Source organism: Ornithorhynchus anatinus, chromosome 18 (genome assembly GCF_004115215.2).
Source record: "Ornithorhynchus anatinus isolate Pmale09 chromosome 18, mOrnAna1.pri.v4, whole genome shotgun sequence".
Taxonomy (NCBI): domain Eukaryota; kingdom Metazoa; phylum Chordata; class Mammalia; order Monotremata; family Ornithorhynchidae; genus Ornithorhynchus; species Ornithorhynchus anatinus.
The window spans coordinates 5,567,235-5,579,894 of NC_041745.1; the positions used below are offsets into that span (position 1 = coordinate 5,567,235).

The window sequence follows — 12,660 nt, forward strand, 5'->3', positions numbered from 1 at the left end:
ATAATAAGTCAGTGTCCAGCCTTGGGTGAAAAGAAACTTAAAATCAAAAAGTCACCCTAGACACCCAGAGGTAGGCAGTAGGAATAGCCCTCGGAGAGCCTGGAATTGGGGTGGAGGAGAAAGGGACATGGAGACAGAAAGAGGAGCAGAGGGCTGGTGAAGACAAGGAGAACAATAGAGAAGACAGGCTCTGGGGCCTTCTGGGGATAATGGAGGAAAAGAAAAAACTGGAGAAGAGAAATTGCAGAAAAGATGGGAAAAAATGAGGAAAAGAGACTAGAGTGATGAGGGTAAAAAAAAATCTATATGTTAATGATTTCTTAGGTCTCGGTAGTTAATCTAAAGCCTGCCAATTAAAATAAATGAAATACATTTTTTTTGCCCTTTCAATCCCCTTCTTCATTGATTTAAGACAAATCACATGGGACACGGAGAAATAAAGTTCAATCATGACAGACAGAAGCTTAGCTAGCTCTTGAATTGGCAGTAGCCCTGTAGAAATATTTATATGGGCATCTGGTCTAATTGAAAAATGGCTACTTTAGAAAAGTATAAAAATCCTTCATGCAAATTTTAATCCATTTTAAAATATACAAACCCAATTATTTAAAACTTATCAGAGATGGAGAGGCAGATTACCTTTGGTAGTTTCACTTCATTCTAAATTCAATTTTTGCACTTTTCAAATGGCAAAGAAGCATCAGCAAGCTTAACAAGAAATACATTTATGGAGATTTTTTTCTGGGTAATCAGATACAGTTTCAATAGTCTACAAACTGCTGCTTGCATCTGTTTTTTTGGCTCTGGCAAGAGACCCACAAAATGGACCCAGGCACCCTTGCCCCATAAACACACACTTTTGTTCCACAATTCCAGAAAGCAGAACATGCTCAATGGAGTGCTGTGTTTCTCTCCAGTCACTAGGCAAGACTGAGTAAGTTGGAAAGGACTGAAAATTAATGAGCAAACAGGCAAGGGAAAGGTCCACGAGTTGGGGGAATTTGTTAAGGAGACTTGGATGCCAATAAGCTACACACTAATGAAAATTTCCTGTACAAAAGTCACTGAGCTAAATTAAACAGCAGCTGAACGAAAGGTATATTACAACATTAATACTAAGACAGTACATACTTAATAAACTTCAAAAGCTGGTCCGTGATCTTCTTTGCTGACCTAGCAATTGCACTCTCAGGTTCGTTAAAGGTTCTGGCGTTGTTTTCTATATACCTGACTTCCCAAACCAATGCAGAGATCCTCCTGCAAATTAGAAAAGAAATGAACTGGTCTTAAACATGAGCAAAATAAAAGGTCAAGAATGTGAAGGAGGAAAAGCAGCACAAATAGCAAAAGATCTTTATCTGAATGCAGCAATGTTACCTAGAATGTAAAAACCCACTGAGCAGAGCGGAACAGGTGTTGGGAATACCTGGTCCACATGCCAATAAGAATGGAATTAACTCCAGCCTTCATGAAACAAGCGGAGAGCCAGGGACTGAGAACTTCACTGAGTGGGGAGGGGAGTGGGGAGAGAAAAGATGGGGAACACTCCTATCAAGGTATAACTTCGGGGCCTCACAGGGCAGTTGGAAAGAGGATCACTGATGAAGTGACCTCCTAAATAAATCAAAGTTGTGGGCTCTCTTCCTAGCCTCACAGGAAATTTGAACTTAGCCCCATCATAGCCACTGGGGCTCTATGACTGAGGTGTTATTTCAGTCACTTCAAGCCACTTTACTTCTCTGGGCTTCAGTTAGCTCATCTGTAAAATGGGGATTGAGACTGTGAGCCCCACGTGGAACAGGGACTGTGTCCAACCCAATTTGATTGTATGCACCCAGAGCTTTCTACAGTGCCTGGCACATAGTAAGTGCTTAACAAACATCTTGTCTTAGGTTGTCGAGTCACTTCTGACTCATAGTAGCTCCCTGTACCATACTTAAAATTATTACTCATTCTGCTGTTGCTGCTTGCTTCTGCTTCCTCTTCCTTCTGTGTTGCCTATGCACTTGGATTCGTTTCCTTTGAGCATGTAATAGTCTCCCTACTCTCAGCTTCAAAGCACTTGCGTACATATCCATAATTTCTGTCTTCCCCATCTAGATTGTGAGTTCCCCGTTGTGGACAGGAAATGTGCCTACCAACTCTGTTGTATTCTCCCAAGCATTTAGTACAGTGTTCTTGCACAGAGTGGTATTCAGTAAATACCACTGATCAGATTTCTTGCCATCTCTCTGCCCTGTCCATGTTTTCTTGCCCTCTCCAGCCTCTGTCCTTCATTTTCCCTTCTCCTCTCATCTACTAGAAGGTTTGCAAAGCTTTATATCTCGCTCAGATTCAAAGAGATGCAGCAATACCTCAAATCTCTTACATTACCCAGGCATAAATATCATGAATATAAGATTGAACATCTCCCTTATTATCCTTTCATAACAAGAGTCCATGCACAAGTAACAATTGAAGGAATTTGAAAAGTGAGAATGCTTGACCAGTTCTCAAAACTGTCCAAAAACCCAGACTCAGGTGAGGATTATGGGAAAGAGTCTTCTATTCTGCAGGAATTGATGCCTAAAAGCATGACTGGTCCCTAATCAAAGGAATAACTGCATGTCACTGAGTAGCAAGGCAGAACTCTCTGAATGTTTTCATGCCAAATCTTCTTGTGCTATATGACAAAACACGTAAACCCAGGATTTTCCTACACTGAAATCTACTTGTACCGATTTGTAGATCGGAGTCAGGGTAAAGAACTGGGAAACATTTTTCTCCCAGCGTCTGCTACACAAATCAGTAATGAAAACACATGTTATAGCAGAACTGGAGAGTGTATTTATCTTGAGACTGAGGTGAAAAAGAGAGGGAAAGTTGGTGCGAGAAGGGGGACAGGGAGTTAGGCACTGTTGGTGACAGATGGATGGGGTTCCAGAATGGGCGGGGTGCCCTTTGCTATGGAGAAGGGGAAGGGGGGCCACTGTCCTGGAGGAGAGGCTCCAGACTGACCCCTTCCTAACTTGCTTAAAAAAAAAAAAAGCAAGGAGATAAGGGAGTAATCCCTGTTTCCCTTTATTCCTCAGGTCCCACTCCTTGGATCCTAGCCTTCTCTGCACAGCCTGTTGTCTGAACGGCAACAAACCAGCAACATCCTCATTCCTGAAACAGCAGGACCAAGCACAAGCATCAAGTAGTAGAAATAGTATTTACTAAGTGCTTACTATGTGCAGAGCACTGTAATAAGCACTGGGAAAGAACATACAGGTGGGAAATGTGTACTCTTGTATTGGACTCTCCCAAGCTCTTAGTACAATGCTCTGCACATAGTAAGTGCTCAATAAATACGACTGACTGAATTAGACACAGGCCTGTATTGTAGAGTTACTGGCTTCACCATCCCCTCACTCTCTCTCCTACCTGCTCAACATGCTCTCACTGGGGCAGAATGCAGTGAGCGAAGAGGTAGGGTGAAAAGTGAAGCTTAATAAAAATAATACGCAAAAGAGACAATCCTCTTTCTGGCCTGCTTTACCTGTAGAACCGATTGATGAGTCTCATCCGAATTGTGTAAAGGTCCGTTGGATAAGCTACCACCGTACAGTACTTGGGATAGGTGCATAGATCAACGGGGCCCGCAAAGGCTGCTGCAATATCTGTTAGAAAAAACAAAATATTTCACCAAAGTTCAAAATCCCAGTTGCAAGTTTTTTTCCCCCTAAAATTATTATTTCAAGGAGATGGCCAGATGAACAAATTGACTAGCTACATCGAGCCCAGCAGAAGTGCATGGGTAGGAGAGGAAGCTGGAATTGTCCAAATGAAATCTGGCCCATATCAGCTTTAACAGGAACTTAATGAGAAAAGATGGAAAAATACAAAGACTTTATCTTATCAAATTACCTTATAATACGAGAAATGACCTGTTGGATTAGCTCACAGGTCTATCTAGTCCAGTTCTGGCTGTCAAGGTGGAAACCATCACAAAAAAAAATAAAATTAAAAAGCAAGTACTTGGAGAAACAATGGGGCAATTGGCTTTCAACTTATTACAATCAGACCCAATAACCTTAAATCTGTTTCTCTAGTGTCCCCTATATTCCCTTTAGCAATCATAATGAAACACACCCAGGAGTTCAAATTCTTTAACATATTGATGTTTCCCACCTCCTCTGTGTGGAAGTACCTTTTCTTGGTTCTGAAACTTCTAATTTCAAGGTATATCCCTAGGAATTAGCATTTGAGGGATTTGGTAAAGAGCAACTTGTTTTGCAATGTCCACACCAGACCCCTCATGATTTAACAAGTGTCCATTACGCCCCTTACTCAGCCTTTACCTTTCCAACGAAATGTTCTGAATAAACTTTCTTACCAAGATTCAAAAGTTGGTCAATACCACTAATAATTCGTTTCACATTCTTCATCGCGGGATTTTTGTCCCCATTCACCCTTCTGGGGTTTATATAGCAACTTCTCAAGTTCGTCTGAAGTCACAGAAATGCTAGCCCCCAATTCTTCGGGCGGATCAACTACATATTCCATAGTGACAAAAAGGGGAAAAAAAGGAAGAACAGAAAAGAATAATTAAGACTACTAAATGTCCACTGCTTTTTCAAACTGCTCATCTTCCAAATATTAGACTGAAGTACTGCATATATTTTCTTGTTATTTAACTTATTTATACCTATTTTCATTAAAACTAGTGCATTTTTGTGAATTTGTCCTTATTTTCTCCTGGATTATAAATTCCAAGGGCAGGTCCATGACCTTATACTTCTTTAAATACCTCTTTAAGCCACCAAACACAATGGTCTTCATGTAGTAAGCTATCACTGTGGTGATGCAGCTTTTAGTTTTCAGAGATGTTCTTTCAGATATTAAAATCTTTGTTAATACTTTAAAAAGACTTCCAAAGGTGGAAAAAACAGATCAACTTAGATATACATTGCTCTAAAACTTCTTTTTGTCTTGAAAAAAATTACATCTTTGAAGAGGCTACATACATGGGAAGTAACAAGCCAATTGACAACAGAAACCAAAGTAAGGAAAATCACACAAACCAAAACGACCGCTGCTTTATGAAAAACTGAATGACTAGCAATGTAAAATGTCGGGTGATGACCAAGTTAGCGCACCGATTTAATGTTTTTTGCTTACAATTTGATGCTTACAAAATTAATTCTGCTTTAATTTTGGTCATTGAGATACACATTAATAATACATTCTATATTTATGCCAAAGCAAGGCTGCTTTTAATCCTTTTCTATGCCCAAAGTGGCTGGTGCAAGAGGAGTAAAGTTTTCAAAGGGCTCTCCACATACCATTTTCAGGAATTGGCTCCATGTCCCATGGGCTAAGTTTTTCTACTTCGGTATTGTCCCATCTGTGTAATCAGTAGGCCGAAGGAAAGGGTATGGTTAAACTTTAGTACAACCTAATATTGGCTTACGGTAATAATCGTTTACTAGCAAGAATGAGAGAGAAACATAGGATAGTTACAACTTCAGATACATTAACCATTTTATTTTTTCTAACTCAAATTTAATCCCATCTCCTCCAGGAGGCATTCCCCCAATTCCCTCCTCCCCCGGCCATATCTTGCTTATAGCCACTTGGCATGCATGTACTCAGTCAGCGGGAGCACTTATGTACTTAATGTGTTAAGCACTTATTTACTCACTTACCTGTTTCCCCTCCAATCTGTAAATAGCCATGTGTGCCTGACCGCCTTGTTAGATAACTGCAAGCGCTACAAAGGGCAGGAGCGTGTCTTTTACTTCTACTGTACTCTCCAAAGAGTTTACAACAGTTTTCAGTCCACTGGAAGTGCCTATCGAGTACTACCGATTGAAAATTAATGGGTGTTGTTATATTTGAGACCAGTAATCTGCTTACAAATCTTTTTTGAAAGATGAAGGCTTGTGAACATTCAAATGTTTTCCTTGGCCTGGAGTGAGCACCAACCAGGTAGACTTAATTTCCACCCAAAGTAATAATAATAATAACTGTGGTATTTGTTAAGCCCTCTCTGTGCCAAGCACTTTTTTAAGTACTGGGGGAGATACAAGATAATCAGGTTGGACAGAGTCCCTGTCCCATATGGGGCTCACAGGCTTAATCCCCATTTTACAGATAAGGTAACTGAGGCCCAGAGAAGTTAAGTGACATGCCCAAGGTCACGCAGCAGACAGGTGACAGAGCCGAGATTAGGACCCATGTCCTCTGATTCCCGGGACCGTGCTCTTTGGGGCACTGGGGAGAGAGAGATGTGTTTGGCAATGTACTAGTTTTCTGCCCAGGGGACTTTATTGAAAGTTTCTAATTAAGCAGGATGATGGGAGAGATGTATTTTAAAATGAAAGTACACCAGCCTGAAACAACTGGATTGATGTGGGCCGAGAGTCATACAAAGTTCTACCTTGGCCACAAATTGGAACAGAATTCAATACATGGAAAGCCACTTTCTCTTCAATATCCTTTACCAACAATATGACTTAACAACTGCTCGGTGGGCTGCCCTATGGAGAGCAGATGGCAGGGTTTGTCAGGAATGTAACATATATTCTAGGAGAAATGAGTGTTCATTCAAGAATCAAATGTCCAAAGCAAATATAAAGCAAATAATGAAAACCAATATTGAAGTGTTACTCTGGTGGGGAGATGGGACATGTTTTTATTAAACGATTTATCATGAGGCCACATTCTAAATATTCTAAATAAGGGAAACCAAGTCCATGAGATCTAGATTCATTAAGTGATCTGCTGTGTGATTATATGGAAGTCATCGCTATTAAATATCTATAAAGGGATGAAAGAGAGATACTTCAGAAAAGACTCAAGGACCGAAGGAGGACCTGGATATTCTCAGAAAAAAGGTGTTTAAAAATAAATTCAGTGTACCACTTGAGGATATTAGGAAAATATGTTGCTATATTGACAGCAAGCCTAAGCTTAGTGATTATTTTAAAACACAGTTTTACATTCTAAAGGTCTACCACATTTGTTGGGGTCAACTTCAAATTATTATAATTTTAAAAATATATATTTGTACATACTTAACACTGTAACACTGAAAATGACTATCTGGATACTGGGGCTGATACGGCTCTTGACTTAATACTGTTCCAAACCACCAAGCATCATCAATTATGGACCGAAATCTGTCACCTGCAACAGAAACAGTCATCTCTTAGATTCACTCTCCTCACCAGGCAGCATTTGAAAATTTTGAAGAAACTGGCAAGTGCAAAGCACAAAGGACTAATACTGTGATTACTGGGTAAAATGATAGAGTAAAATCTTGAACTTGTAAGTTCAAATCAGAGTTCCCTAAACACCGGATACAAAGTAAACATTCAAAGTGTAAATTGAAACCATATGAGACCATCTAATGAGGAAGGAGGGCACCGCGATGTTTACACAATAGTGCAGTCACTTAGAGGGTCTGAGTCATAGTGGTCTCAGTCATGAGTATATACAAATATTGGGAGGCACTAAAACGGTATATTTTCATTGAAACAGAAAATGTAAATATTACTGCATGTTTGGGCCTAAGCTTCGTCACTAGTACACCATCACCCATTCCTATGTTCAAGCAATACGTACGACCAGCCGAAAGGAAAGATGCTGTTAAAAACTTGACATTTGATGTAGCCTATTTCCTCCGCAGTATTTTTCTCTAGTCTAGTTACCAAATTTTTTGGTACCTGAAATTAGCAGTGGAAAAATGCATCTCTGCTCAAGGCAGGACACTAGATGTCAGAACAAATCATGCCATAAATGGAGTGTGATTAAACAGACACGCAAATGTGGGATTACTCAAACTGCAATCAAACATTAAAGAACCAATTGCAGGAGCTAAGCACAGGACAAAAAGTTGGCTAAACAACTTTGATATATGGTTCAAACTGCTCTCCCTGGAAAACAGAGGTGGAGGAAAAGGTGAAAGAAGGTATGAGTAATTAGAGTGCTATAATAAATGAACTTCCGTTGGGTCAGATATCTCACTTGAGTTTATAGTGTGAATTGAAATATCTGTGATTTTTCTATTATGGAGACAACTTTCACCTACTAGTGAGTATGATCAGTTCTGAGCAACTACATGGAATACTGAGAGAAGCCGTCCCTCAAAAACAATTTTACTTCAAAAAATTGCCGTCAAAAACTACAATAAAAAGATCTCCTGGATCCTGTGCATCCAGAATTAGATGCATTACTTATCCACGATTCATGGAAAAGTGGGAGAAAGCACAGAAATCAGACTAATGTGAACAGGGGAGGGAGATCATGTGCCAAGGTGGCTTGGCCTAGATTTTCACCAAATAGTCTTCCTGGAGGAAAAAATTGGATAATTATTCCTCATACAATTTCAATCCCTGTAACATCCCCAAATTCTGGGTCTGCTTCAGCATATGTGCGCACACAAGAATACTAGTTTCTATATATCGTTCTGTTCACTGTTCATTTATACCAATCTCCCTCATTAGAATGCTAACTTGTTGCGGGCAGGGAATGCAACTCTTGTTTCGGGTGTGCCCAGGGCATTCATTGCACCCACTAGGAGCTCAATGGATATTCTTATAATGATTCTTAAAAAGCTTGTTTCTCTCCAGGGCTAATCTAGATAATCAGAAACCAAGCCACACTCTGCTGCGTAGCTATCCTTTAGCTTTACACTTAACGAAACTTCTACTTATATTTTATGGAATATCTGAACTAATTACAGAATTGTCAAACACCTTACGTCAAAAATCTCCAATCATACCTACAAACCAAAAGAAAGAAAAAAATGGCACAAATGGATGTAATATTATAAACTTTTTCCCAGTACTCAGTACTCTGCACACAGGAAGCAATTAATAAATATTACTACCACTAATTTTAATTGTATTTATTAAGAACTTACTCCTTGCCAGACAATGTACTAAGTACTGGGGTAGAGACAAGTTAATCCAAATGGACCCAGTCCATGGCCCACCAGGGGCTCACAGTCTTATTCCCTATTTTACAACTGAAGCCCAACGAAGTTAAGTGACTTGCTCAAGGTCACACAGCAAGCAAGTGGTGGAGCTGGGATCAGAACCCGGGTCCTGACTCCCAGGCCCATGCTCTATCCACTAGGTCTTGCTGCTTTTCGGAATGATGAAAGATGGGGGTTGGTGACATTTCTATTGTACTGACACTAGGTCAATTCAAACTACTTCACTATCATCATAAAGCTCTAAGTGTACACTTTTTGTGACTCCTAAAGAAAAAATCTGTGGACAGCACACTATGCATGATATGGTACCTTTACAGTGATGAAAGTTTTGGAAGTCACCACTTCTGAGGCACAGATTTAATCAAAAAGATTCAAGCGGATGAAAGAACGACTCTTTCAATATCTGTCACCTCCTTTAATTGGTGCAAGACAGGTGAGCAATACCAAGGATAAGAATCAGGCAGGAGTGGTTCTTCAACCAACATAGGAAAGGTGCCTTCTACTTTGGTCACATTCCTGTTAGCCTGGTCCTTATTTACCCATTTGGATTTTTGATAACTCAGGCCCTTCGATGGGGATTGTAAAAAATGAGAACTACCCAATTACGACAGGAAAGCAAAATGGCTCAGGACTTTTCTCAAGCCGCAAGGTGACAGTGCATGACAGCTATCACTTCTTTTGAACCCCAGACAGCTGGCCTTTAGGGAATAAATGATCCAAAATTTGAATTTTAAGCTTCAGAAAAGTAATGTGGTACAAGAATCTCAACCACAGAGGGTAGTTTCGGTTTAAATTTCAAGGGAGTGGAAACAAATGCAATATAAGATTGGGAAACAGTCTCCACATGCTTAGTCGTAGTTTCAAAAAGTAAAATGGACACAGTGGGAGAATAAAAATGAGAGCTTCTAACTTACGTCTCGTTGGGGTTCCCAAAAGCATAGAGGACGGAAGCCTTAAAGTTCTTTGAGACTTGGCTGTGTGACTGGTTAAACCCCACATAGTCCAGCTGCCTCAGTTTCTCTCCTTTTGGCCAGACGTTTTCCTTCAAGAAAAACTTCCTCTACCTCTAGTCCCAGAATAATCCTGATTACCTGTACGGACATTACCGTTAAGAATAGTATATTAAGAGCAGCCAGGCTCTTGGATAATTTTGCATTTCAAAGGATGCTGATTAGGGGTTTCTCCAGATTGTCCATCCACTTAGTGCCAAACTGTTTGCAGAAATGGGGAAGATTTGCTAGAATAGAGGACTGACAGTTATGCAATAGGTAAAAGCCCAGGACATACATGTTTTCAGTTAGAACAGACCAAGACTTGAGGCCAAAAATGATGGACTGTCCCATGAGCCAAAAGACTTTTTAAATGTCTATATTTCATGAAAATGCACAATTTGACCTTGACTTAGGAAAAAAATTTTAGAAGGGATATAGCTTGAAACTAAAGATACTCGACTGCTCATTTTCTGATTACATTTTGGGTGTTAGATCAAATTATTAGGTTTGTTTAGGTTGAAGTTCTACCTACACAAAGACTAGAAAAGAGATAAGCAATACACAAAAAATGAGAAAATGGATCGTGCACAGCTGAACACATTTCAACCTCTAATTTAGGGAAAAGCAACTCCTAAATTGTTTGCAAGAAGAATCTAAGAAACGCACTTCCAGCCCCTTGGCCCAACTTTAGTGACTATTTAAATATGTTGTTCACCTCACACTGCTGCTTTCTAGACCAGAAAGTTTTTATTTAAAAAAACTCTTCCGCCCAGTCTTTTCTGAATTTAGATTAGTAAAGATAGCATACAGGTTGAAAAAATTTAGAGTATTCTGGATTTCTTTGGACAATAATTTTTTAGCCTTCTGATGTGAAGTAAAAGTCTGGGGCTTCAGCCACGATGCTCTTTTTGTACAGTAAAGCAAGTGGGGGGTGGGGGGGGATGTGCATGGAAACAAGTGATCTAACCCTCAGAAAATGAGTCAAAAATAATTCCATTTTACAAATCACAATCTAAATTATGAGAAGAAAACTGGAGCCATTACTTTACAATCAGCTAAATCAGAATATGTATCCACTTAAGACTAACACCTATGCCACCTATGAAAAGGCTTAAGTTTAATTTGCAATTCCTAAAATAAGATTTAATACCTAGGCTCATGTGATAAATTAATTCGATAGAACTTGAAGAAATTAAAAGGTGGCAACTTACGAGCTTGCCAATTCCTCTGCCGGGCTTCATCATAAAACTGACGCAACACAAGAAAGTCGATAACGTCTGGCATATCATGGTACCTAAACAAAGAATAAAATGTCTTGAGTTCCTTTAATACAGAATATACCACCATCTAGAATATTTTTGGCGACCACACCCAAAAATATGAACTGGTACAAAATGTACTTAGGTCCTAATTTTATAAGGAAAGAATTACATACTTTAGAGAGAAGGACTTGTCCATAATCTTTCCAGTTGCAGGATCGATAAAAGCGAGCTTGAGGCAACAGAGTGTAGGGGGACCAACCTCATACCGTAATCCAACTATCTTTACCAGTTCTTGATCCTTGAATAAATGTTTTAAAAGAGTTATATAAAAATCAGTTCTATATACCACATAAGAGTGTCTTGAAGGGTCTTATACATGGTGCCATTTCTCTGGAAATCCACTCCACCCTTACAAAACTAGATTTTACATTGTTTTAAGTGTCTTTTTAAAATAAAGGTCAAGAGCCATTGAAATCATATGTTGAAGGGCTAGGAAATTTTCTAATCCCCGTTTAAAAAATGCCTTTTAAAATGGAACCAAAAATGACAATTCCAAACATTCTAAAATGTAAAATGATTACATCTTACCCTAAGATCCATTTTTTTCCACGGTTCTTTACAGGGGTTCAGTTCATATATATTGTTTCTTCTGACTGCCTCAACATAAGCTTCATGACCCTGCCGAAAATATATTACCTACCCAAAAAAAAAAATTGTCGTCAAACTAAATCTACTTGAAAAATGTGCTTGAGAGGTAGTAGGAAATGATCTCTATTGCTTTAATACTTAGTTTCAAAGTATTCCACATTAAAAAGGTAATCTCACCTCATCACCCATTTGAGGAACAAATGGAGATTTTCTAAGCGTAGTATCAGTTATCCACACAGGAGGATGGAATTCATATAAAAATTCTATATTTGCCAGTTCTGCTGTAGAGAGTCTCTGTAAATTCTATTAAGAAAGAGATAAATTCCATAAGTAAGTGCTCTGTATGAGTCAAATAACATTTCACTTGGAAGGGTGGTCAGCTCCTTGAGGGCAGAGATTGTTTCTACTTACTCTCCAAGAGCTTAATTCAGGAATCAGCAGAGATTGATTTTAGGTGGTTACATGTATCCTTAGTGAGCTAAATCTAGTTTTGGTAAATTAGACTCGTGAGCAGGTATCATTAGGTTCTCCTAATTTATTCCCCCAGGGCCCAGTTCAATATACACTAATCATGTACTCCCTGTATCCCTAATTTACATGTTCCAGTGCCTCTATAGGAGCAATTATTATTAAAAAGGCTTTCTTTTTGGTACTCAGTACATACAGTTAAGACTTCTTCTAGTAAAATTAAGACACAAACTCCTTGCCTGCTGGATATCATCTGCACTGGGGATCTAAAATATAGAACCTGAGCAGGTGGAATTAACAGTTGTAAATACTGTCCGGGTGGGAA

General features: G+C 39.2%; 1 protein-coding gene across 1 annotated transcript in view; it reads right to left on the bottom strand.

The window, feature by feature from the left end:
* BRWD1 (bromodomain and WD repeat domain containing 1) overlaps positions 1-12,660 on the bottom strand; it is a 74,094-nt gene that overhangs the window by 27,162 nt on the left and 34,272 nt on the right. The window contains 10 exon segments of the mRNA XM_029046557.2: positions 1,132-1,257; positions 3,521-3,641; positions 4,358-4,394; positions 4,396-4,514; positions 5,307-5,368; positions 7,041-7,152; positions 11,169-11,251; positions 11,393-11,517; positions 11,808-11,915; positions 12,045-12,170. Coding sequence (XP_028902390.1) covers positions 1,132-1,257; positions 3,521-3,641; positions 4,358-4,394; positions 4,396-4,514; positions 5,307-5,368; positions 7,041-7,152; positions 11,169-11,251; positions 11,393-11,517; positions 11,808-11,915; positions 12,045-12,170 — 1,019 coding nt within the window.